Source organism: Antechinus flavipes, chromosome 4, assembly GCF_016432865.1.
Source record: "Antechinus flavipes isolate AdamAnt ecotype Samford, QLD, Australia chromosome 4, AdamAnt_v2, whole genome shotgun sequence".
In the NCBI taxonomy this organism is placed as follows: Eukaryota; Metazoa; Chordata; class Mammalia; order Dasyuromorphia; family Dasyuridae; genus Antechinus; species Antechinus flavipes.
The window spans coordinates 117,575,198-117,597,788 of record NC_067401.1 but is presented as its reverse complement, the minus strand read 5'-3'; the positions used below and the strand labels follow the sequence as shown (position 1 = coordinate 117,597,788).

General features: G+C 33.5%; 1 protein-coding gene across 2 annotated transcripts in view; it reads left to right on the top strand.

Annotated features, from left to right (window-relative positions):
* CLTC (clathrin heavy chain) overlaps window positions 1-22,591 on the top strand; it is a 75,544-nt gene that overhangs the window by 45,846 nt on the left and 7,107 nt on the right. Inside the window, exons 12-31 of one of the 2 annotated variants that reach the window (XM_051994130.1) lie at window positions 1,914-2,078; window positions 2,325-2,505; window positions 5,168-5,331; window positions 10,964-11,089; window positions 11,767-11,909; window positions 14,526-14,760; window positions 15,028-15,150; window positions 15,260-15,405; window positions 15,694-15,877; window positions 16,065-16,257; window positions 16,864-17,021; window positions 17,175-17,339; window positions 17,508-17,615; window positions 17,703-17,870; window positions 17,989-18,138; window positions 18,228-18,359; window positions 18,471-18,581; window positions 19,587-19,757; window positions 20,407-20,628; window positions 22,045-22,065. In XM_051994130.1, coding sequence (XP_051850090.1) covers window positions 1,914-2,078; window positions 2,325-2,505; window positions 5,168-5,331; window positions 10,964-11,089; window positions 11,767-11,909; window positions 14,526-14,760; window positions 15,028-15,150; window positions 15,260-15,405; window positions 15,694-15,877; window positions 16,065-16,257; window positions 16,864-17,021; window positions 17,175-17,339; window positions 17,508-17,615; window positions 17,703-17,870; window positions 17,989-18,138; window positions 18,228-18,359; window positions 18,471-18,581; window positions 19,587-19,757; window positions 20,407-20,628; window positions 22,045-22,065 — 3,066 coding nt within the window. The remainder of the gene's footprint in view (window positions 1-1,913; window positions 2,079-2,324; window positions 2,506-5,167; window positions 5,332-10,963; window positions 11,090-11,766; window positions 11,910-14,525; window positions 14,761-15,027; window positions 15,151-15,259; window positions 15,406-15,693; window positions 15,878-16,064; window positions 16,258-16,863; window positions 17,022-17,174; window positions 17,340-17,507; window positions 17,616-17,702; window positions 17,871-17,988; window positions 18,139-18,227; window positions 18,360-18,470; window positions 18,582-19,586; window positions 19,758-20,406; window positions 20,629-22,044; window positions 22,066-22,591) is intronic. The other variant, XM_051994131.1, reaches the window with a different exon arrangement.

Here is a 22,591-nt window from a genome sequence, read left to right as displayed (position 1 = left end):
ATAAACCCACTTTTCATAATATTCATTCTGTCATTAATTGTTAACCAATCACAAGTTGATTGTCACCCTCAGGAATACCCACTTTTCCAAGAGCATTAATCTGTAAGTCTGTTGCCATGATTTGTCTTTGGTATTTGAGAGATCCAGTGACCCACTTTATTGGCAATATGCTAGAATTATTAATAAGATGATTAATTACTCAGAAGTTATGTCTCTTGAATTTCCTAAACATCACAGGAGTATTTGAAAAGAGACATTTGAAATCACGGGAGCTATTGATGATCATCAAGTGAGAATGTAGAAAGAGAAGAGGGCTCAGTACAGACTCTTAAGGCACACCCACACTTTGGGATCGGCATGTGAAAAATTGGATTTTTTCAATTAAAAGATAGTTATTAACTTTGAAGAAAGGCATTTCTATTGAATGAAGTCGGAAGCCAGATTGCAGAGTTGACAATTCAGAGTAGAACATGCAAAGAAAAGCAAGTGTTGATAGCTTTTCCTACATGTTTGATTGAGAAAAGGGAGAATTCTATAGGATGTTGATAGGAGGGAATATAGGTTCTATAGTGATGATTTTTCAAGACAAGTATTTGTGTAGGCAGCAAAGGAACTAGTATATAGAGTGAGATTGGAGATTAGACAGAACGGATCATTGAAAGGAAATAGAAGAATAGGTATATGTGAGAGGTTAATCTTAGTGAGAAAGGCAAGTTCACCAGACTGGAATAATAGAGAGAATAGGGACTCTTTTGAGGGTTTTTTGAAATGTAGTGAACTATGGCAAGAGCTTATTGTAAATGGTTTCCTTTTTTTTTTTTTTTTTCAGTCAAGAGGTAAGGTCCTCAGTGGAAAAGCCTCATAGGGAGTTAAAATAGAGAATTTTTTAGGAGTAGGAAGGAATGAAAAAGATGAATTCATAAAGTTCCAGGCACTAAGAATAAGGATACAAATACAAGCAAAAAACAAAGACAATCTCTGCTTTTAAGGTGCTTGCTTATATTCTAAAGAGGAAAATCTATACATATAAGAGACTTGAAAAGGAATGGTATAGGAGGCAGAGGAGAGGGCCACATAGACTTAAGGGAACAAAGCAGTGGAATTAGGGTTAGATGGGAGGGGAATGAAGGCCAGTCTCTACAAAGTCGAGGCTCCCCAGTAGCAAAATGGGGTAAACCTTACAGAGTGATATCCCATTATAGTCTTGGTCCAGTCAGATTCTTTGTCTGCCTTCTTTAAACTCTGTTCACCAGCACGTGAATAAAAATAGAAGAGTAGGAATAATCCAGGGTTGGGGGCAGCAACATTAGAACAAAAGATTAAGAAAAAGACAATATTTAGTTAAACTGGTTTATGATGGGGTAAAGATAGAGAAGGAAGTAAAGGGAAGTTGAAACATGGGCATTGGTCTACAAGAGTATTTAGTGAAACTATGAATTTCCTTCTCTCCAAAGAAGTAATGGGAGAAAGGAAATGACTTGTGATTTCATAATTGGAAGGAACTACTAGGTGGAGAATGTACTGATGTGGCTTAGCAACTTATAGCATTAAGAAATGTACCTAGCATAGAAAAATCAGATTGCTTGCTCAGGGCCACAGAACCATTGTGTCAAAAATGGTTTTGAACCTCATCTTCCTGTCTTCAAATTTTGTCCTTTATCTATTGTACCATGCTGCTTCTCAAAGAAGGATCTAGTCCCATTGATGCATATTTGTCATTCTACTCTTTAAGCTAACTATCATGTTTTTTAGATTTCTTGTATGCTTTTATTTTAGCAAGTCACTAATGAGTAATCAACATATAGTATTGTATAAAAGTTTATTTACTCTATTGTTTATAAATACTGTCACCATGATCCTGGGTATAGGATGAATAGTCTTAAAGGAAACTGTCTTTTTGTATCTTCTTCTAGGTTGCAGATGCTATTTTAGGGAACCAAATGTTCACACATTATGACCGGGCTCATATCGCTCAACTCTGTGAAAAGGCTGGCCTGTTACAGCGTGCACTGGAGCATTTTACTGATCTTTATGATATTAAGCGTGCAGTTGTTCACACTCATCTTCTGAACCCTGAGGTATGTCTTACATATACCTGCTATTGGTTTAATTTTACTTAAGGTCTGTGATCTCATTGAATTTTTTTGTTTTCTCCAAGGAGACACACTATACACTGTAATTTTATTCATGTCCTCTCTGTGGATATGGTCATTCTTAACTGATATTATTGTAAGCATAATATATTAGTAATTGTGCTGATAGTACAATAACTTTCCACTAGCCTGACTTTAAGTTTGATCTTTTTTCATCATTTTGTCTTCTAGTGGTTAGTCAATTACTTTGGTTCCTTATCTGTGGAAGATTCCTTGGAGTGCCTCAGGGCTATGCTTTCTGCCAATATTCGCCAAAACCTACAAATTTGTGTCCAGGTGGCTTCCAAGTATCATGAACAACTCTCAACTCAGTCCTTGATTGAACTGTTTGAATCTTTTAAAAGTTTTGAAGGTAAAGTTTAAGACTTCCACACTCTCTAATAAAAACAAACAAACAAACAAAAACCATGAAAAACACATACTTTTATGTAATGGATAGATAATTGGTTTAGATAGAAAACTTTAGGCTCTCCATTTCTGGGGTGGGGAAGGAATATATCTCTCTCTATAGATATAGATATGAATATCTATATCTATAGAGAGAGATATTTTTTTTTTTCTGAGAGCACTTACATAATAGCTCTTGTTTTACTCTCCAAAAGAGAGAAATTTAGGCAGAGCTATGAAACTGAGATCTTCAGCCAATTTCATCACCACTATTCAATACTAGTTGGTATCCCAGCAGATTTTGAGTTGTGTGAAATATATTCTTGTGAAACACATGTGTTTATTATGTGCAAGTTAGGAATTGCAACTTCAGATGATTCTTTGCTCTTGAAGCACTTTAAAAACTACAAAATACTGCTGGGAGGATATGCGATGTGGGCAGACTGAAATGCATGTGTAGGATAAAGTTAAAATCCATATCAAGTGGACTTGTGAGTTTCAAGAACCACTCAAAGATTATTTGGGAGGGAATCAGGATAAACTTTTGGGAAGGAATAATACCTGGGTTTGATCTCAAAACAAAGGAAATATTTCAGTGTGACATTTTTTAAAAAGTTATTTTTCAGGTGTTGACAAGTGCATGGAAACAAGTCAGATTTGGAAAATGGCTAGTATTCTAGTTTTACCATATTATAATTGTTTGGAAGGGAGTTGGTATGAAATAAAATTCAGATTTTAAAGGACTTTGAAAAACAGGTTATCATTTTCTTTAGATAATATAGCCATTGAAGGGTTGTTTTTTTGTTTGTTTGTTTTCTTGTTTTTTGATAGAAGTGTGTTATTTTCATTAGGAATATAATTTTGCCAATTGTATAGGGGATGAATTGGAACGAGGGAGACCAGTTAGGAGCCTGTTAGAGTTGTCTAAGTGAGAAATGATGCTATGGTAAGAAGAGACTAATCCTAAAGATATTATGGTGGTAGAATTGACAAGATTTGGCGACTGAAAAGATGTTGGAAATATAAGGAAGGACAAAGAAAGTATGAAAAATAGTTTTAGTATTTGAATTTTGAATAACTTCATAAAATGATGGTACGATAATAGGAAAGAAGAAAGGCGGATTTTGAAAGGAAAGATTGTTTTGGACACGTGCATCATTAGAAACATAAGTATTCTTATGCTGGAACTTAATGATTAATGAGTTGTCATAATTAATAATTAGACTATTATTTCCTCAAATAACATGTCATTTTGATAAAGCACTTTAAGAAATTTAATCAAAAAATGTCTCCTCAGTTATTAAAGGAATAAAAGCTTTCAGTTTTTTTGTTTTGTTTTTCTTAAGATATCAAATTTATTTCTAAATATTCTTAAGTAGATGATAGGGGATTTCAGAATCTGAAAGCTATTGCATTTTCAATTTAGTTGGCTCTTGTTAGGATTTTCCTGTCTACTGTAATGTTAAGGTAAGTTTCAGGAGTAAGAAATTATTGGATAAAGGAGCACCAAGGTGGCGCAGTGGATATAGCACTAATTCTGAAGTTGGGAAGACCTGAGTTCAAATCTGGTCTCAGACACTTAACACTTCCTAGCTGTGTGACCCTGGACAAATCACTTAACCCCAATTTGCCTCAATCAAAAAAAGAAAGAAATAAAGAAAGAAAGAAAAGTAATTATTGGATAAATACTTTTCTATTATAAAATAATCAAAGAATGTCCAAAAGGAATTTTGAATATGGCATTCTACAGTACAAATGCTCAAATCATAATATTCTGTCTTGTGTTAATAGATTAATCAGTTTTCATTACGCATATAAAACACTTGGTCTTATTGGAGGTCTGTATGTTTGGAGTACATGCTCAAATGATTTCTGTTGTGCTAGTTGTAAACAGTTTAGTGCTAGCCATAAATGTGCATACTTCCACTGTGTCAGGAAGTTGATTTCCATGCAGATTACCACACTTTTCTCAGTTCCCTGACATAGTGGAAGTGTGCACATTTGTGACTACCACTACAACTTCGAAGATAGCACAACAGAAATCATCTGAGTAGGTACCCCCAAATTTGAGCGTTGCTAGAGCTTAAAAGCTCATCATTTTGCTACCACATTGGTGATAAACCTCATCAGATTTAGCTAGGCTCTAATAGAAATAGTGCATATTCAAACCTTTCTAGCTTACATTATGTCTTTCAGAGGTAATGTTCAACTGATTCATTGTTATCTCTATATTATGATGAACTTTTTATAGAGTTACTTAGTGTAAGAGCTTAAAACATTTCTACCTCAGTTCTTCAGAGCTTTTCCTGGTAATTCTAATCATCTTCACTTTCATCTGAATCTAAACAGTTCTATTGCTTTTTGGGTCAGCCACTTACATCACCAAGTTCTTCACTTTATTCTTTTTCTTTTCACTCAGTAATTTTGACTTAGTAATTTAAAACTTAAATATGGAAGTTTCAAAATGTCTCTCCTTTCTCACAGATTAAGTCTTTTGAATCTTAATTGAAAATTGATTTTTTATTTTTATTTATATTGTTTTATGAAGGTTATGTATTGTATATATGATAATGTATATTTTCTTAACTAGAGGTGATCATGAACTTTAATTACTTTTCTTTTTTAAGGACTTTTCTATTTTCTGGGATCTATTGTCAACTTCAGTCAAGACCCTGATGTACACTTTAAATATATTCAGGCAGCTTGTAAGACAGGGCAGATCAAAGAGGTAGAGAGAATCTGCCGAGAGAGCAACTGCTATGATCCAGAGCGTGTCAAGAATTTTCTCAAGGTAATTTTCTTAATATAGTAAGTTTATAGATAATTGATTATCTTTTTTTTTTAAATCACTAATTCTAGGAGATTTTACAAATACTGTTTTATCCCTAACCCTACAAAACTGAATGCTGAAAGCATTTCTTGCAAATTAAACATTGGGTAATCCCTCAAATAGAGAAGGAAATTGGAAAGAAGTAGACCATAAAATTCAGTTAAAAAAAATTATCATCTTGAGACTTTTAAATGTGAAAATCCATAGCTTCATCTTATGTTAGAATCTTTACAAATTGCTAACTCATTAGAGTTGATAGATTACACAGTTAACTTTGTGAACTCCCATACTTGTGAACTCTAATGAGTAAAGGTGTGAACATAAGCATTGTATCAATTAATTCTACTTAGTACCTTGTTTCAGGTTCTGGCCCAAAACATCTTCTTGTAAGATCAGATCAATAATCTATCAACTCTAATAAGTTAGCAGTTTGTAAAGATTCTAACAATCTTATTTATTGAAGGTCTTTTAAAAGGAAGTTAAATTTTGTAGCTTTGCTTCAAGTGTCAGCACTCCATGTTAGAATTGCAAACTCAATTCATCTACATTACTTTTAGAAAACACTAGCACCTCTAGGCTTTGATCATTTGACTTTGCTATTGAAAGTTATCAATTTGTTAAATAAGCTTCATATTTAAATATAGCAAGTAGGGCTTGAGTAATTAGCAGAAGAGAATCTACAAATTATCTTCAAGATGCCAACTACTTTGTTACATGGTGAATACTGAGCTTCATAGAAATGATAACTATTGGGTGGGTTACTATTAAAATGATAGGGTTTTTTGTTTGTTTTGTTTTGTTAGTATGTGCTATGATCTTTTTATTTGTTCACACTTTTAAAAATAATAATAGCCTTTTATTTTTCAAAATACATGCAAAAATAGTTTTAAACATTCATTCTTGCAAAAACTTGTGTTGCAAAATTTTCCTCCCTCCATACCCCAACCCCTCCCTCCTCTAGACAGCAAATAATCCAGTATATGTTAAGCATGAGTAGTTCTTCTAAACATATTTCCACATTTATCATGCTGCACAAGAAAGATCAGATCAAAGGAGAAAAAAAATGAGAGGAGGGGGCAGAGGGAATGAGCAAAACCCCACCACCAACCACAAAAAAGGTGAAAATGCTATGCTATGATCCATATTCAGTCTCCATGGTCTTCTCTGGATGTGGATGATTCTTAATGATAAATATTTTTAAGGAAAAAAAATCAATTTTAGCTTCTTTCAATAGAAATATTTAAAATAGTCAAAGTTTAATTTAGACTTTATTTCACTCAAGTGTTTTGTAGAAAAAAATTAAAATGGGGAAAGTTGATATGCTGCTAAAAAATTTTTTTTAATCTCTACAGACTTGCAGAACTATTAGCACACAACATTAATTTAGTTTTCCCCTTCCAATTTGTAATTAAAAATAAAAAAAAAAAAAAAAAAAGAGGTGGCCGACCTGGTTTTACAAAAGCTTATGATAATTTGTTCTTCAAAAGAATCTTAACTTAAAACTATAACTGAAGGATGCTATATTATCAGATGAATTGAGAAAGGAAGCAGTTTATAACCTATATAGCTATGATTAATTCTAATCTTTCATCCAAGGTGCCATTAGACTTTGCCAGACATTTTGTATTAAATAACTAAATTCAAGGCCTTCTATTCTATGAATTATACCAAGGGCCAAAACTTCAACCTAAATTATAGAGTTGGAATAGATTCACCAAAAATATGAAAGGTCTTGCCTATTGGTTGCTATTGTGAAGAGCTACGGTTTTGAGAAGTCTAAATTCACATCAAAAATCAAAATCAGAACAGCCTCTTCAGGTTATAGCCCTACTGAGGGTTAAAAGATTATATTGTGTCACCTTTCTTATTTTTTCTACCTAGTCTGAACATCAATTTCACCAAGTCTTTATGGATCAACAGTCAAGTACCTTTTTGGGGTGGGAGGGCAGGAGGGTTCTGGCCAAGTTGTATGACACCTTCACTGTCTTCAATCAAGGTCTCATATCAGAAGCAAATGGTATAGTTGTGGTTTATCTTCGGCTTTGGAATTAAGATCTTAAGATCCCCATAAACATTCTTAGTTCATAATTTTTGTTGACTGTAGGACCAGTCTATCTCAAAGGCAAATCATGAAGCTATGCACTATTGTTTGAATTGGAATAGTACTTGTGTTTCTCAGTCTTCAGGCTCTGATGACTTTAGGGGAGTAGGGCACAAGTGATGTTGATCCCTAAGACATCAGACCAACTTATGTTTTCCTTCTTGGTACTGCTCTTTTTCTTCATTGTTGCTTTCTGCTCATAACTGTTTTAGTGAGAGCATAGTTTGGTTTGTGGTAGTCTTAAGATTCTTTGTTCTTATTACAAAGAAAAGAGGTAAAAATATCCATAAATGCTCCTTCATATTCAATAACGAGATTTATGCTGAGACACATATTTAATAGCTTGCAATAATACATATTCTCTTGAAATTCCTTAATAAGAGTTAGGTGCAATCTAAAACCAAAAAAAAATTTTTTTTTTACTCAATAGGAAATGGAAACTGTATTTACCTTTATAATTGTTTTGAAAATCTTAAATGATTATAGTTGATTTAAAATGTAAAGTAGTATGATGAAAAACTAGTTACCTTTTGCCCTGCACAGGATTATCAGTAAAATGTTCGGATGAATATCTTTTCACTTTAGTTATTTATTTTGAGTAGACTTTATGTACTAGTTATATTTTTACATTCCTTCAAATACTGACTTTACTATAGAAACCCCTTTAATTTTAACCAATTTATATATGGTTATGGCATATAGTATTAGTTTCCTATAGAAGTCCCTTTAATCTTAAATTATCTGACATTATCTCCAACCATGCTGAATTCTTAAAAATCAAAAGTATGTTATTACATTTATATAAAAATAATGTCACAAACATAACTTGGTTTACTGTATTCCTAGCTCACTGAGGAAAAAATTATTTTAATTACTCACCCTTGTGAAAACAAGATAATAGAAACATTTTTTTCCTTTCTTGAAATTATTATAGTATATGATAGTATTAAGTTTTCTTTTACTTTTACAATTAGCTTGTTTGAAAAACTTTCAAATGTGTAAAGATAAATCTGCAGTTGTCCTTTAACTTCAGATTTCCAACCTTTATAGTTTTTTGGATTGTTACCACCTAGATATAATTTTCCTTCTATCTACTCTCTCCTAACCCCACATTGTGGGGTGACTACCATTGTGACTATTGCTTAGACCTCAATGATTAGATTTTTATTCTAATAAATTATTTGTAAAGATAGTTTAATTTTTATCCTATCTTTGAGGAAAGTTTCATAGGTTTCTTAGCTCTCTTTCCTCAGAGTGTCTTAAAAGCAATCATTGAGGAATTTTAGTCTGTCTGTATGTAAATAAATTCCTGATGGAAATTGTTGTTTTTTGTGCTGTTCCTTGTGTCTGTGGAATGTGCAGGACATGTACCAGGTAAATCTCCCAGTGCAGGTCTTTCCTACCTGTTCATAGCATCTTTCATGTCAGTTTGTAAGATTATATCCTGGGATGTCTCGACAGTTTGATTTATGAAAGGGCATCTTTTTCTTTAAGTGCCTGTACTGGCCTTAATCGTACTACAGCAACACATGATGGTTCTGTCTCATGGACATTATGTTGCATTGAAGGGGTTGAGTGAAAAGCATTTGAGTGGATGGATGCAGTAGAATTCATAAATTGGGAAGGGAAGGGACTAAATGTTATATCCATCTGCAACAAATGTAAATTAAAGCTCTGCAAATTTAGCAGAGTGATTTACTTAAAGTAGTTTTCAAGTATTGTTCTTGCATTTATCAACATCCCAGTGTGTTAATCCTACACTCAATGCCAATGGCAATCAAATTCTGAAGTATAGTTGTTTGTCATACCTGTTGTCCTGTGGTCGTTAATAGTCTTGTAAATGTGGGCATGGGAAGAGCCTGCCTTGTGAGGGACTTGTTAGATTGCTGTTTGGGTGTAGATAGTAGCGTAGTGAGTTTACTGATAACCCTGGGAACATACATACTCAGGTTATTAGGATTTGTTTTGTTTTGTTTTTGTTTTTTAAGTATTCTATTTTTCCCTTGCTAGATGTAAAAACATTTGCTTTTAAAACTTTTAATTCCAAATTTTCTTCCTTTCTCTCTCTCCCTCCAGAAGGCTTGCAATTCTATAGATAGGTGATTCATGTGTAGTCAAGCAAAAAATTCATATTGTAAAAGAAAATGTAGGATTCCCCTTCCCCAACTTCCCCCTCAACAAACAAACAAAAACAAATCCTCAAGAAAGATAAAGTCAAAAAGTATGCTTCAATCTGTATTCTGTTACCTATCACTTTTTTCTGGGGATTGATAGCATTTTTTTCCATCTTAAGTCTTTCAGAATTATCTGATCATTGCATTGCTATTAATAGCTGTGTCACACAGCAGATCACAGCTGATCATCTTGCAATATTGCTGTTACTTTGTACACAGTACATTTCCCTTTACATCCGCTCTTAAAAGTCTTTACAGAATATTTTGTTTTTGGAGAACATCCTGCTCATTTCTAAGAGCACAGTAGTTTTCCATCACAATCATGTGGCACAGTTTGATTTTAGCCTTTCCCTAGTTGATGGGCATCCCCTTAATTTCCAACTTTTTTGTCCCTAGAAATGAGCTGCTGTAAAGATTTCTCTTCATATAGATCCTTTTACTTTGTTTTTTATCTCTTTTGGATACGGACCCAGTAGTGGTATTTCTAAGAACTACTAGGGTATGCATATTTTTATAGCCCTTTGAGCATACTTCCAAATTGTTCTACAAAATGGTTGAATTGGTTCACAGTTGTACCATCAGTGTATTAATGGTTCATTTTCCACAAATCTCCCCTCCCCCACCATGTTATCTTCCTTTTCTGTACTATAAACCAATCTGATAGGTATGAGATATAGTACCTCAGAATTGTTTTAATTTGCATTTCTTCAATCAGTAATGAATTAGATAATTTTTTCATATGGCTTTAGATAACTTCCTCTGAAAATTCTTTTTGATCATTTATCGATTGGGAAATGGCTCTTATTTTTAGAAATTTGACTCAGTTCTCTATACGTTCGCAAAATGAGACTTATCAGAAACTTCAAAAAAATTTTAGTTGCTTTTGATAATTGTATTTCCCTCTGTCCTATTTCCTTCTCCCCTGCCCCATTTACTCTATCTTCTATTTCCTTTCACTCTGACCCTTTTAAAAGTGTTTTGCTTTTGAGTACTCCCTTCCCAAATCTGCCCTCTCTTCTATCACCTCCTTCCCTCCTTTCTCTTATTCCTTCCCCTTCTGTTTTCCTGTAAAGAAAGATAGAGTTCTATACCTAGTTGAGTATGTATGTTATTTCCTCTTTGAGCCAGTTCTGATGATAGTAAGATACACTCACTTTGCCTTATTTTCCTAGAGTACTCTTTATACTGAAGATGAGACTACTGTAGAAGAATTCATTTACTTTTTGCATTTGATAAGAATATGGTCATGTCTTAAAATAGACCATATGTGATATTTAAAATAAAAATTTTAAGTGTTCTTATATGTGTTCTTTTTCAGGAAGCAAAACTAACAGACCAGTTACCACTCATCATTGTTTGTGACCGATTTGACTTTGTTCATGACTTGGTGCTCTATTTATATAGAAATAATCTCCAAAAATATATCGAGATTTATGTACAGAAGGTAAGTATCAAATTAAACACAAAGATTATATATATGTTATCTCCCCATTGAGATAGACCATTAAGACCTGTTTTTTTGTACTGTGGGTAAAGCATCTTGTCTAATCCCTATGATACAAGCAAATTGAATGTGTAATAAATAAATTCCTTTTTGCTCAAATTTTCCTGTGCCATTGTATCAAATACCTATTTACTTTATCAAAAGAAAAATTAAACTGGCTCAAGAATTCACATTCCCCATTAAGTCTAGATTGGTAGGGCAATACTTTCCTCAGTAATTTTACATAAAATGGTTTTTTTTAAATCTTATATCAAAATAAAGTTTAAATTTAAAGACAAGTGAGACAATTACTGTATTTATTCCAGCATTGCAGATTTTTCTTATTGTGCCTTTGGCCTCATAAATTAGTGAGGTCTAAAAGTCACCTGAGCTTTTCCATGCTTAGCTAGACTGGTTCCATTATTGCTGTTATAACTTAATAGGAGTTAGCCAGGTTTCTATTCTGACAATAGACTTCAAAAATCTGATGTCAAATACATGCTGCTATATGTCATGTAGATTATTTGTAAATAAGCCTATTAAGAATTCCTTTGCTTGAAACAATTGTAAAAAATATTGAGAGCAGTGTTCTTTGGACATGACTTCTTGCTAAAATATTAAATCACTGCTTTCTGTAGGTGAATCCAAGCCGTCTTCCTGTGGTCATTGGAGGATTGCTTGATGTTGATTGCTCTGAAGATGTCATAAAGAATTTGATTCTTGTGGTGAGAGGTCAGTTCTCTACTGATGAGCTTGTTGCTGAAGTTGAAAAGAGGAACAGGTATGGAAATTCTTAATCTTGATAAATTAATAAAATAAACTAGTTCTGCTTAGAAAAATACCCAATGATTGTGCCTGTCTAGTTACTTAAAGGGATCTTTGTCATTGTATATTAATGACTGCTTCTGAATTGTATAATTTCTAGTCAATTGGCTGAACTAGAATGTGGAAATCTTAGAATGGAAAACAAAATCAAATATCAAGTCCTTAAAGAGTAATTATTTGCATAAAGGGGAAGTCTATACAATTATTATAAATGAATTGCAGATAAATAACTTGTTATTACAATATTATTTATGTTCTGCATTATAGTTTATGAGAACTAAAAGTATATATAAGTAAAATTTGGCATACACTTAGTACATACTACACAATGTGAGCAGTGAGTTAATAGAAGACCAATTTTTAATATTACTACATTACTCCTGAGAAAAGTAAAATTCTATACTCTTTGATACATGGTTCATTTATGATATGAAATCATGTGTTCTGCATAAAAACTCAAAGCTGGTGGTACTCCAGGTAGTATATGCAGTATAAATTTCACTCCTTGGTTAGGTTGTAAAGATGCCTTATGCTGGGATTACATAACAATATCTTAAAATTATACTCCCTAAATTTCCCTGATCACTGAAGAAAAAAAAAAAATGTTCCTTTTTATAGTAGAGGTGGGCTAACTATCTAATTATGGTTAGTTTATCTGACTTTGTAGTAAACAAAGTATGCTTTACTAATAGACTACAGAAAAATGAATAGGAATATTATCTTGACTCTTGTAAATGAAATTGAACAATAAGGGTAACTAGTCAAATGTTTAAGAGAGGGAAAACTTTTTTTAAAAAAAATTGAATTTTTAATAGCTTTTCTTTTCAAAATACATGCAAAGATAGTATAACATTCACCCTTGCAAAACCTTGGGTTCCAAATTTTTCTCTTTCCCTTTCCCCTACTCTCTTCCTCTAGACAGCAAGTAATACATTATGTAGATTAAACATGGACATTTCTTCTAAACATATTTCCACATTTATCATGCTGCAAAAGAAAAATCAGATCAAAAAGAAAAAAAATGAGGGAATTTTTAAAAAGCAAGTAAACAACAAAAAAGGTGAAAATACTACATTGTAATCATATTCTGTCACCATAGTCTTTCTGGGTGCAAATGGCTCTTTCCATCGCAAATTTATTGGAATTGGTCTGAATTACCTTGTTGTTAAAAAGAGCCAAGTTCATCATGATTGATCATCACATAATCTTGTTGTTGGTGTGTACAGTGTTCCCTTGATCTACTCACTTCACTTCACATTAGTTCATCTAAAACTTTAAAATTTAGATAGGGAACATTATAGCAAGGTTTTTGTAAGAGCTGATGATGCATTGTATTGAGTGCTGGACTTGGATTGAAACCTCAGTTCATATATGCCCTCAGATACTAAGTAGCTATATGAACCTAAGTCATTTAACTTTAGCCTGCCTCCTTTTTCTCAGCTCTGAAATAGTAATGAAAATAATAGCACCTTCTTCTCAGAGTTGTTTGGGGATCAAATTAAATAATGTTTGTGAAGTGCTTTGGACTGTTCCCCAGCATAATAGATACTTTAATAAGTATTTTTTAAAAATGTGACAAGCTTATTACTTGCTGTAGGTGGCTTAAGATCTGCTGAGATTACAGAAATTGAATACATTTTATACACTAAAGTTGTTTGAAGTAGATATTTTAACATTTAAAAAGGGTAACTAGTTTAAATGTGTCCTCTTGGTCTCATCTATATAGCTAGGTATTTCTCTCATCCTATTGCCTTTGTCTTTTTAAAGGACAAATACTAATCCACCAATGGTCAATTAAAGTCTGATTCACTAAAAATTTTTGTCATATTGCCTTAATTTAGAAATCTTAATTCAGATAATTAAACTTAAGTTTTCCAGGCAACATAGAATATCTGCTTGGGTTACAAATAATTGTGTAATCTTTAAATCAACCCTCACTCATTTTATTACAATAATACAATGATTCTGTATTGGTAATTATAACTTAGAAACGGAATATTACTTTCTTTTTGGCAATTCCTGTGCAAAGACTTAAGTAATGGTTAGAAATGGAGATGGTCAATTCACAGGAAGGCCACTGTGTGGATGAAGCCTACTTAGAGCAGGTAAATCTTTCTTGGATAAGGTTTTATTCTGAATTAATCATTATTTATATAACACTTCTCCTTTTGGCTATAGATAACTAGGTACTCCTTTTAAAGCTAAAGTCTAGCTCATCCTCTAGGTTTTTGACTTGTAGTCCTAGAAAAGATTGTCCTTGACTAAACAGCTAAGATCTTTAATATTACCTCATCGAATTGTTTTTATTGAATCTCATGGGTGGGTATTCTTGAATGATACTTCATAGAGTCAGCTACTAAGCTTTGTAGGTTCAGAAGCTCAGTTGGTAAGTTACTTAAACATTCTATCAGGTACATACTCTGTACTGACTGCAATTGTATTACTAGGAAAGAATATTTTGCGATTTTCTTTTGGCAGCCTCTTTGGCAGAATGCTTTACAAATATTGCATTTCAGATATTTTGCCAAGTGTCAGATGGGTATTTAATAAATGGTTGTTTGTTCTTTTCTAGATTAAAACTTCTACTGCCTTGGCTAGAAGCCAGGATTCATGAAGGTTGTGAGGAGCCTGCTACTCATAATGCATTAGCTAAAATCTACATTGACAGTAACAACAATCCGGAAAGATTTCTTCGTGAAAATCCCTATTATGATAGTCGTGTTGTTGGAAAGTATTGTGAGAAGAGGGATCCCCACTTAGCATGTGTGGCTTATGAACGTGGCCAGTGTGATCTGGAACTTATTAATGTGCGTATCCCTCATATTGTGAATAGAAACAAATCAGAATCAACTATACATGCCAAGAATTTATGGGGCTGGGTTTTAGGTACTTCTGAGAACTGGAAAAGGTTATTTTAAAGAACCGTCATCACTGAAAACCTTTTTTCTTTGGTTGTGTCATGGCTGGAACCATAGTTTTTATGGTGGTCTTTTTAATGATGGAAAATAAGGGTGGGTAGAAGAGAGGTCATTAGACCTAGCTTTGTCTCAAACTCTCTCTCTCCTGTTATATAGGTTTGCAATGAAAACTCTCTCTTCAAAAGTCTTTCCCGCTATTTGGTTCGCCGGAAGGATCCAGAACTTTGGGGTAGTGTTCTCTTAGAAAGCAACCCTTACAGAAGGCCCCTGATTGACCAGGTAAGACTAGCTGTGATACCTGGATTGTTTTGTCTGCTCTTGTCATTGGCAGAGGGTAGAAGAAGATGGGCAGGTCTGTAACTTGAGTTTCTTGGTCTTAATTTTCTAGGTGGTACAGACAGCGTTGTCTGAGACTCAGGATCCTGAAGAGGTATCTGTTACTGTCAAGGCTTTCATGACTGCAGACCTTCCCAATGAACTCATTGAACTATTGGAGAAAATTGTTCTTGACAACTCAGTGTTCAGTGAACATAGGTATGTTGTGAGTGATGTCTCTTTGTGGATACATTCCATTTGAAGCTCACTTCATGTATAACACTTTTAAAAATACTAGCAAAGGCACAGCTAAATTATTTGTGTTATAGCTATAGCTTGAATAAATCTTGAAAGAATGAGTCCCTTTTTTGTATGGCTTTGATTGTGAATATTTCTAGCATTTGTATACTCTCCCTTCTCTTGCTTAGATTTGATATTCACACTTATGTCTGCTTAATAGTTTCTTGAATATACTACATTCAAGTGATGCTAATTTGTCCTTAATAGGAATCTACAAAACCTCCTTATCCTCACTGCAATTAAAGCTGATCGCACCCGGGTTATGGAATATATCAACCGACTAGATAATTATGATGCTCCAGACATTGCTAATATTGCAATCAGCAATGAGTTGTTTGAAGAAGCATTTGCCATTTTCAGGAAATTTGATGTCAATACTTCAGCTGTGCAGGTAAAAACTTCAGTCAGCCATTTATGGCTAATTATTTAATCTCACATTCCTTTCCCACCAGTTAATAGTTGTATACACCTTTGTTATATCAACAAAAGAGGCAAAATATCTCTACTTTCTTTTTCTATTAGCAGTAGAAGAGACCAAATTTAGCATTGTATTCACCCTATTAAAATCTATTTCTCAGGTTTTGATTGAACATATTGGAAACCTGGATCGTGCATATGAGTTTGCTGAACGCTGCAATGAGCCTGCAGTGTGGAGTCAACTTGCAAAAGCTCAGTTGCAGAAAGGGATGGTGAAAGAAGCCATTGATTCCTATATCAAAGCTGATGATCCTTCATCTTACATGGAAGTTGTTCAGGCTGCCAATACTAGTGGTATGACTATTAATGATCTCATATTTTAGGAGTACATGTGTTATTTAGGCCCTAATTAAAGCTGACTAGTTAATAGCCCTGAAATGTGTTGAAGCCTCATAACACTTAACCTTAGATTTCAGTTTCCTTATCTATGAAAGGGGTTGGATTTAATGGTTTCTGAGATAATTCCCTTCTTTAGATCATAGATCTAAAGATCTGATTTGGAAATTTATATTGTATTCTCAGGTATCATTTCTGTCTTAAAAACAAAAACAGACTTGAAGGTATACTGCTTAAACTTAAATTCACACAGGATGATGTTTAAGATGCTTTCTTTTACCTTACGACTTTCTTATAGTAATGGGGGTGGGTGGGAATCCTTCTTATTAAAACAATAGGGTTTTTCTCTTAACCTTACCTGTTGAGGAAGAATAAATTATGCTATTTTGGCAAGAAGAAAGAATAATTGCAGCTTAATTTCTGTCTTCTAATCTATCACTATTTCTGTAGGGGGCTCCTTTGTTTTAAAGGAAATTAAGCAATATCCACTTAAGATTCTTAACTTTATTTATAGGGCTTTCTATGGGGATTTTCCAAAAAATTTATTTTTCTTCCTTTCTTCAGGCAACTGGGAAGAACTGGTTAAGTACCTGCAAATGGCTCGCAAGAAGGCTCGTGAGTCTTATGTAGAAACGGAATTGATCTTTGCTCTGGCTAAGACCAATCGCCTTGCAGAGCTGGAGGAATTCATTAATGGGCCAAATAATGCTCATATTCAACAAGTAAGGTTCTTATTTAATTTCTTTCAGAAACACTTGGAACAGATCTTCTGTTAAGCCTGATCAGAACTGGTTCACAGTTCACAGTTCAGGAGCTACGTAGAAAGAGAATTAAAATATGCCTCAAGCTGATAACCAACTGTTTTCTTTTCTCAGGTTGGGGATCGTTGTTACGATGAGAAAATGTATGATGCTGCTAAATTATTATACAACAATGTTTCCAATTTTGGTCGCTTGGCATCTACTCTAGTTCACTTGGGTGAATATCAGGCAGCTGTTGATGGGGCACGGAAAGCTAACAGCACAAGAACATGGAAGGAGGTAACTGGAAACACAATTTCATAATTTTTTAAAAATTAGGATAAACTTTCAGGCCTTTAGCTCTTCCTTAGGAGTAAGCTTTCAATAGTCCCATACCTGCATTAGATCATCAACCAGCCATGTACTTGTTTTTTAATATATAAAATCATCTGTATTTCATATACCTAGGTCTGCTTTGCCTGTGTAGATGGGAAAGAGTTCCGCTTGGCCCAGATGTGTGGCCTTCATATTGTGGTGCATGCAGATGAATTGGAGGAGCTCATAAACTACTATCAGGTAATGAAGAAGGGTCTTTGACATGCATGATCCTTATATATCTCAACAAGCAGCCCTTGTTTGAATAGTGTGGTTTTTTCCCTTCAGGATCGAGGATACTTTGAAGAACTGATAACCATGTTGGAAGCAGCACTGGGGCTTGAGCGAGCTCATATGGGGATGTTTACTGAATTAGCTATTCTCTACTCAAAATTCAAGCCACAGAAAATGAGGGAGCATTTGGAGTTGTTCTGGTCCAGAGTGAATATTCCAAAGGTAGATCATTTTTGTTAAATGGCTAAAACTTTAATACTGAATGTTAATTTTTTTCAAAATGTACTAATTGATATTAGTCTACATTTACTACTACCTTAATCTTTCTTTTTATATATAGGTGCTAAGGGCTGCAGAACAAGCACATCTTTGGGCAGAGCTGGTATTTTTATACGATAAATATGAAGAATATGACAATGCCATAATTACGATGATGAATCATCCAACAGATGCATGGAAAGAAGGACAATTTAAAGATATTATAACCAAGGTAGACATATATGAAGTCTTTATATATAGATTTCTTTGAATTAAAACAAACTTAAATCCAACATATATATTTCAATCTTGCCACTTCAGGTAGCCAATGTGGAATTATATTATAGAGCAATACAATTCTATTTAGAATTCAAGCCTCTGCTACTAAATGACCTGCTGATGGTATTATCTCCAAGATTGGATCACACTCGTGCTGTCAACTATTTCAGTAAGGTAATGATTTTAACTAATACTATTTGGAGGGTGTTTGTCCCAGCCCTAAGGATTTTTCCAAGTAACTTAAATTTAAAATGTGCTACATTAACTTCATAATCTGTTTCAAAGGTTAAACAGCTTCCATTGGTTAAACCATACCTACGCTCAGTTCAAAACCATAACAACAAATCAGTGAATGAATCATTGAATAACCTCTTCATTACAGAAGAAGATTATCAGGTAAAACATTTTTGGTTGTTTGATAAGTCTCTAAACACTAGTTATAGTCACAAGAAAGAAGAAATTGGAAGGCCCTATTGGACCTTATTTTATCTTGTATTTCAACACTTCAGTTTTATTCAGTGACTTAAACAGTGATACTCTGATATTTAAGATATTTTCATCTATAAATTCTGAAATGACTGAAGCAGAATTGTTAGAGGTTTTTTATTTGTTTTTGGTGGGTGGTGGAAGGGAAAGCTTTGACTGCCCTAATATAGCAATATAAGAGTAAAATTTTTTAAAACGTTTGTTACTTTGATCCCCAAAACTAGAATTTTACTTCAACATAACAGTTCTAGTCATTATGTTTTCCCCCTCTACTTGCTTATTTTTAGCCTCTAAGTAGTGAGACAATTTGATATTATGATGAAGAATTTGATCCAAATCTTGCCCCAATAATGTTAGTCATCTGCAAATCATTCACCATGTCCAAGCCTTAGGTTTCCTATATATATTTAATTTGTGGAGTTTTATATGAGGTAACATGTAAAACACTTTACATATTTCAAAGTGCTATATAGATACTAGACTGATTACTGACAGAAGGGCAAATGTTTGCTTGTAGCAGCCTTTCAGTGAGGATTAAGACAATAAAGTCAACAGGCAATAGATCTAAAACCAGGTCATAAATATCTTACTATATTTACCAGTTATCTCCTTAAGATGGAACTTGATTTGCAGTATATAAATCTATAAACCTCATGCCTAAATCTAAATTACTTGTCAATTTTGAGCATGTTTAAAAGAAAATCAAGCCTTCAAAGCGTTGCTTTGTTATCAGCATTTTTATAGTCCAAAGAGAATTCGATGGAAGAAACTTGTGGATTATATACATATGGCTAATGTTTAGATACAAAACATCACAGCAGGCTTTATATCATTGGGTCCTATGGGCAGAATTGATTTTAACTTTTAAAAATGTTACATTAATTTGGTAATTTTATTTAATTTTTTTTTCTTAAGGCGCTGAGAACGTCAATAGATGCATATGACAATTTTGATAATATCTCCCTTGCTCAACGTTTGGAGAAACATGAGCTCATTGAGTTTAGAAGAATTGCTGCATATCTCTTCAAAGGCAACAATCGCTGGAAACAAAGCGTAGAGTTATGCAAGAAAGACCGACTTTATAAGGTAAATAAGTTAGAGTAGAAGGGAAAAAGGGTTAAGTAAAGAGAAAGGGGAAAAAAAAAACTTGAAAAAAGACCATTTCCAAAACTGTATTATGAACTTCTAACCAGAAGGGATACTTTCTAGATTGTGTTCTATAAAACGATCATTGTTGTATACTTGAAAGATGTCAAAACTCTCACATGGGACAGATCAAAGTATTTCACTCTTAAGGCATTATTTTAGTCGCTAGGGTAATTTAGCTAATGCAAAATAAATTTACAAATGTGAAATCTTTTGAATTCTGCTATTTCTTCCCCATTTCCTCACTCTTCCCACTTTAAAAAAAATCCTCACATAATTAAAGTAGTAAACTGGGATTAAGTTTAATTTCTGAGCAAACAATATTGCTCTATTTTCTTATCTAGCTTGATTCCAATCATTATAGGATTATTTTGAGGGGGTCATTTCTTCTTTGGAGGCTTATTTTGTTCTTTTCATAATTTTAAAACCCCTGATGCACTATAATTTTAGGAATTCTTTCTTAACCAATGATAAAATTTATGTTCCCTTCTACCATCCTCCCATATAAAACATTGGTTTAGATTGCTTGGTTGCTTTCTTAGAAGTCTGGTGTGGTTGATTTTTTTGAAATTTCCTTTTTTATTGTTAGGATGCAATGCAGTATGCCTCTGAATCAAAAGATACAGAGTTGGCAGAAGAGCTGCTACAGTGGTTTTTGCAAGAAGAAAAGAGAGAGTGCTTTGGAGCTTGTCTCTTTACCTGTTATGATCTGTTAAGGCCAGATGTTGTCTTGGAAACTGCGTGGAGGCACAATATCATGGACTTTGCCATGCCCTATTTTATCCAGGTCATGAAGGAATACTTGTCCAAGGTAAGGAGATATTTTTAAAGTATATTCATTAATAATTGCTTCAAGCAAATGCAAAATTTTTTGAACAGGCTTAGATTTCAGAGGTGAGATTGATTTGAAACAAAATCTACTTAAACAGTTGTGTAAAAGTGACTCTTATTTTTGTTATTTAGTCTCCCTCAGCCCACATCGACATTTGTAAAACACTGGAACAGAGTATTATTTAGAAATGACTTCTCAGAATATCACCCTTGTGTGTACATGAGTATGGTCACTTCTAAGTTCCACCCCCATCTTCCACCTATTTAAATCTCTTGGTAAAGAAACTCATTTCTTCAGAACAGTCCCACCCCTAATTGAGTACTCAGAAATCTCAGGTAACAATTCCATGTCCATTGGCCAGATGTTTATAACTAATAAAATGAATTGCCTTTATGCCAATTATGTCCTCTTTTAGCAATAGTAATAATAGTATTTTTGTGGCCTTAGGGAGCCACAACTTTAGACTCTTTTAGACTGCAACTGATGGTAGTGACTATCAAAGGAAATTGACTTAACTGTACATTAAATTGGTAAATTAAATTGGGAGACCTAATTCTTTATTTATTAATTTGTTAAACTCTTTGTCTTACCAAGCTTCCTTTTTTGGAATTGCTGTCTTTTACATAAATACATTTAGAGTAAAGGCACCTTTTTCTATTCTTTACAATTTCTCTGGGCTTGGTTTTAGATCTTGTGATAAAGAATGTCTTTTTAGAACAACAAAAATTCACATTCTTGAAGGATTTAGTACCTTCCTTCCTCCCACCTCCTCATCTAGTGATTTTATTATCCTACCATACTCCAAGAGGACCTATTTATCTTATACTAAGGAATGAGATAGGTGCCTAAACTATGGGTAAGTCATCAGATCAGCATACCTGATTACCTTTTTTTTTTTTTTTAAAGAACATTTTCCTAATGCTTCATGTAAAATTACTATTGCTTTTTTTCCTTCAATAACTACTTTTTAGATTTTAGAGTATTCAGTTTAGTTTGTTTTTTTAAAGACTCATCAGTAAAGTGCTTAGAAAAATAAAGTAGTTAGTCAAGGAAATGTTACTTTCTCTCTGTAATCATAGAGATCTCTTCTAATGTGCTTAATATCCTATATTGTGGTGAGGGACTCTTAGTTGCTAATTTAAGTGCTATTTATTTATTGTGGATTAAGCTGCTTCTCACATAATTTAGTATAAATACACTTTTTTGCAATAGACTTTGAAGTTAAACTGATTTAACTCTAAAGTTTGCTTCCAGTGTGCCCTTTATTTTCACTTCTCCTATACCTTTTTAGTGGTGAATTATTTCTCCCCTAAATCTTTGTTGCTGATTCTACCTTTTTATGCTCAATATGGAATTTAATTTTTTCTAAGCTGCACCTTCTGAATTCCTTTGCAGGTTGATGCAATAAAGGAAAAGGTGAAAGTTGATTCTTTTCCATCTTTAAGTCTGGAGGACTAAGTCTAAGAAATCTGCATGATTTTTTTTTCCTTCCTACCTTTTCTACACTGCTGCTGCTGCTTTTTTTCCCCCTACAAAATTTCACTAAAGCCTCTGCAAGTCCTTTGAAACATATCTACAATAGAGCTGTAGGAAATTAGTAGATGTTTGCTACTAATCGGCTAATAGTCCTTTAGGAAGGGCAGGAGGCTAATCAGTAGTTGGTTCACAGTCTCTTAAAAATGTTTTTTTTTTTTCCTTTTAAAAATAGGATGTTGAGTTGCTTTCCTTACTCAATCCAAAAGTTATGTATAAGAGATTTCTGTCAGGGTATCTGGACCATAGGATTTTCTCTCTAATACATGGAACAAATTTAATTAAAACAGCCTCTGGTTTGACTTTTTCAACCTTGCCTGACAGTTGATGAAAATATGTGCCCTAATGGCTTTTCTTACTTCACATTGAAGGACTGTGATCCAGTTTCTGATCTCTTGATTATTACTAA